Source organism: Montipora capricornis, chromosome 1, assembly GCF_036669925.1.
Source record: "Montipora capricornis isolate CH-2021 chromosome 1, ASM3666992v2, whole genome shotgun sequence".
In the NCBI taxonomy this organism is placed as follows: Eukaryota; Metazoa; Cnidaria; class Anthozoa; order Scleractinia; family Acroporidae; genus Montipora; species Montipora capricornis.
In genome coordinates, this window is record NC_090883.1 from 25878043 (window position 1) to 25881345 (window position 3303).

General features: G+C 41.3%; 1 protein-coding gene across 1 annotated transcript in view; it reads left to right on the forward strand.

Moving 5' to 3' along the window:
* Positions 1-3297, forward strand: part of LOC138037069 (sodium-dependent phosphate transport protein 2B-like) — a gene marked incomplete at its 3' end in the record, with an annotated part of 12968 nt that extends 9671 nt beyond the window's left edge. Inside the window, exon 4 of the mRNA XM_068883077.1 lies at positions 2987-3297. Coding sequence (XP_068739178.1) covers positions 2987-3297 — 311 coding nt within the window. The remainder of the gene's footprint in view (positions 1-2986) is intronic.
* Positions 3298-3303: the final 6 nt, after the last annotated feature.

The following is a 3303-nucleotide window of genomic DNA, read 5'->3' on the forward strand; positions in this document are numbered from 1 at the left end:
GTATTTCCATATCATTTACATATGAATGCTACATTATGCAAATACAACACACAAAGAATCTTAATCCCGGGAGAATTGAATTGGGTACAACACTGAGTTAGCCGATTAGGTCTATTGTTTGCTTCATTATTGAAAGAAATGGTTCTTCAGTGAAGGGATTGATCAACATTGTTCCAGATAAGAGTACGGTCTAGGGTCAATAAACCCGGCAAAGAATGCTTCCCGACCCGACAGACGAAACATAAATTTTCCGTTAAATATTACCAAAAAATTGAAAAACGAAAGACGTAAGTTTCTTGCCTAAAAAGTACGTTGAAAAGCGATGACGATTAACATTCTTCACACAAGGTTATCGCGCGCACCTTCAATGGTGGTTGCCTAGCACGTGATTAATTTCTTCCTTCTGATAGAACATCATCCCCTTCCCCAGGAATTTTAGTGTTCTTACGATCGATTCTCGTTAATCTTTCGCTGAGAATTCGAAATTCAGAGTTTTAGATAAAAACTGTTATTTTTTCTTGATCTGCCTTTTGGCTTGCCTTTCACTGTTACCGTGTAGCATGAAATTTTTGCGGACCTTTTATTTTGTGAATTGGCGATTTTATGAGGTTTACGGGAACACATTTTTGCGGCGCGAACTGACTGAAATTTGCGCTCGGAACTAATTTTTGCGGCTTTCTTTTCGAGCATCAAGACTGTTTTGCACTTCTATTACTTTTTAACGTGTCTGACCTTTTGATTGACTGCTTTGAGTTCGTTTCTTATTCCTCAGCCCGGACTGGGAAAGGATTGACTTAACCTTTTATCGTGTAGTTTTGTTTGTAACAAGCTTCATTTCTTTTTCTCAATGCACATATCAAAATAAACGATCTTTTTGACCCCAATGTATATGGACTAAAAGCCATTCTTAGTTATATTAACGGGAGTAAATTTTTACGGTTTTGTAATTTTGCTGCTGTTTTTTTCTGCTTGAATTTATTTTTGTGGATCAAGTAATATCCTCAAAATCCGCAAAAATGAAACCCCGCGAAATAAAAGTGCTACACCGTAACTCCCGGCTTTTGTCACGTTATTTTAGGGTGTTTCGGGAAAATTAGTTAATCACGAGTTTAAAACTCGAAAATGGTAATGTGGAATTCCTTTACCGATAAAATTATCGTTACATCACAAACAAAATGATTCTGAGAAAAAAATCCAAGCGATTTGTCATAATTTTGAAAAACGGCGCGCCGATTTTTTTCAAGATTAAGTAAAAGGTAAGATACAGTCTCTGTTACGAGCCTAGGAAGGCCCATCATGCAGGCGCCTATCACCAGTTTCGTAGCATGAAGCGACTAGGAGTTTTTCTACTCCCCCTGGGTTGGATGCTGGTCCATCGCAAGGTTGCCCCCAGCATTTTCGCCGGCCATTTATACGCCTGGGTGGAGAGAGGCACCGTGAGAGTAAATTGTCTTGGCCAAGAACACAACACAATGCCCCCGGCCAGGACTCGAAGCCCTGACCACTCGATCCGGAGTCGAGCATTCTAAGCATGAGGCCACCACACCTCCCCTTTTTCAAGATTACCCAAATGTAATCCGTTTCAATCTTGTACATTTATGACCATCCATGCCTCTCTTTCCTTTTGCAGTATTTCTTATTTGTTGTTCAACAGTTTTAAGTGGTTAGAGCGACTTTCATATGACCTTGAAAAATAAACGTAAACAAAAATGCAAAACATTTAATTCGCTTATCGAACAAAAACATACGAGCGCGAATTTTCATTGGCTTAGCGAACGCGGATGCAAACAACGTCATCTCTCCATAGAACTTTCTGGAAAGTTTCGCATTGACGTCATTTGAAATGCAGTAATGGCATTGGGCAATCGAACTGTTTACTGCCCATATTGGGAGTTTTCTTGGGGAGAATTGGGGAAGGTTTGTTTTAATCTTGCCAAACATTGGTCCGTGAAACAAATTGCGAACACTTTTTCAAGTTCATACGATTGCAATGTTTCATTCTACATTTTCGGAAAAAAAAGAATGGAAAGCAACTTATTAAGTGTCTATTCGTTCTAGCGCTGGAGCACTGATTTGGGACACTGGAAACTGAAATTAACAATGAACGCAAGTCAAGTGACATGTTCAGGAAAGGGGTTAAACTAGAGTACCTGGAGAAAAATCCCTCGATGCAGAGTAGAGAAACAACAAACTCAACCCACATCAGACGCCGAGTCTGGGAATCGAACCCGAGCCACATTGGGAGGCGAGTGCTCTCACCACTGCGCCATTCCAGCACCCCAAATCATGGAAATATATCATTTTGAGTAACATAGCCCCTTTTAAAAAAGAAACGAGTGATTTTCACTCAAGAGTGTGTTTTGTTACCTTTGAACTGAATTTATTACCAAAGCTTAAAAAAGTAAAAGACCTTAAAACGGGACACGACGTTACAAAACAATGCGCTTTTAGGGTTTCATTGGTCACTGCCATCAGTCAAGCAAAATGTGTTGATGAGCCACCTCAACAGTTGTGATAAGTGATTTTGATCTACTTTGTCAGTTTATTCCTTTAGAATCCACCTGTAGCTGCATCGTGGAGGCACGGTGGCGTAGTAGATAGCACACCTGTCTCTCGATTCCGAATGTCGCTGATTCGAGGCCTAGCTCTGACATGGGGTTGTTCCCTTAGATAAGAGACTTTACTCCACGCTGTCTCTCCTCACCCATGTGTATCTGTGATACACTGCTGGCGGGGATAACCCTGCAGCAACCCTGATTAGCAATTCCATCCAGGGTGGAGTAATAATTCTCCCAGTTGCTTCATGCTATGATGAAACCAGGATAAGCTCCGGCCGAATGGGCCCTACTTGGCTCGCGTGCGACTTTACCTTTACCTGTGGTTTCAAACAGGATTGGTGGCAGTCAAAAGGGAAAACGTTTGTTTAAAGGTGAGCGTGATAGATTTCAAGCGGAACATTAATGGTTTTTCAACATTTTAATTTCAGTCCTGCCAGTTGAACCAGCCGTCTACATTGTGATGGGTGCAAACATTGGAACCTCCGTCACCAGCACCATTGTTTCTTTGGCTCAAGCTGTTGAGCGAAATGAGTTCCGTCGTGCTTTTGCAGGTGCAGTTGTCCATGTTAGTTTCAACTGGCTTTCAGTGCTTTTCTTTCTACCATTGGAGGCTAGCAGTGGGTACTTGAGGCGTTTAACTGGCCGGATTATCAAAGTTCTTGATCTGACTGAAAGCAAGAAAACAAACCAAAAGCTGCTCAAGGTTGTGACAGAACCATTCACCGAGCTCATAATTCAAATAGAC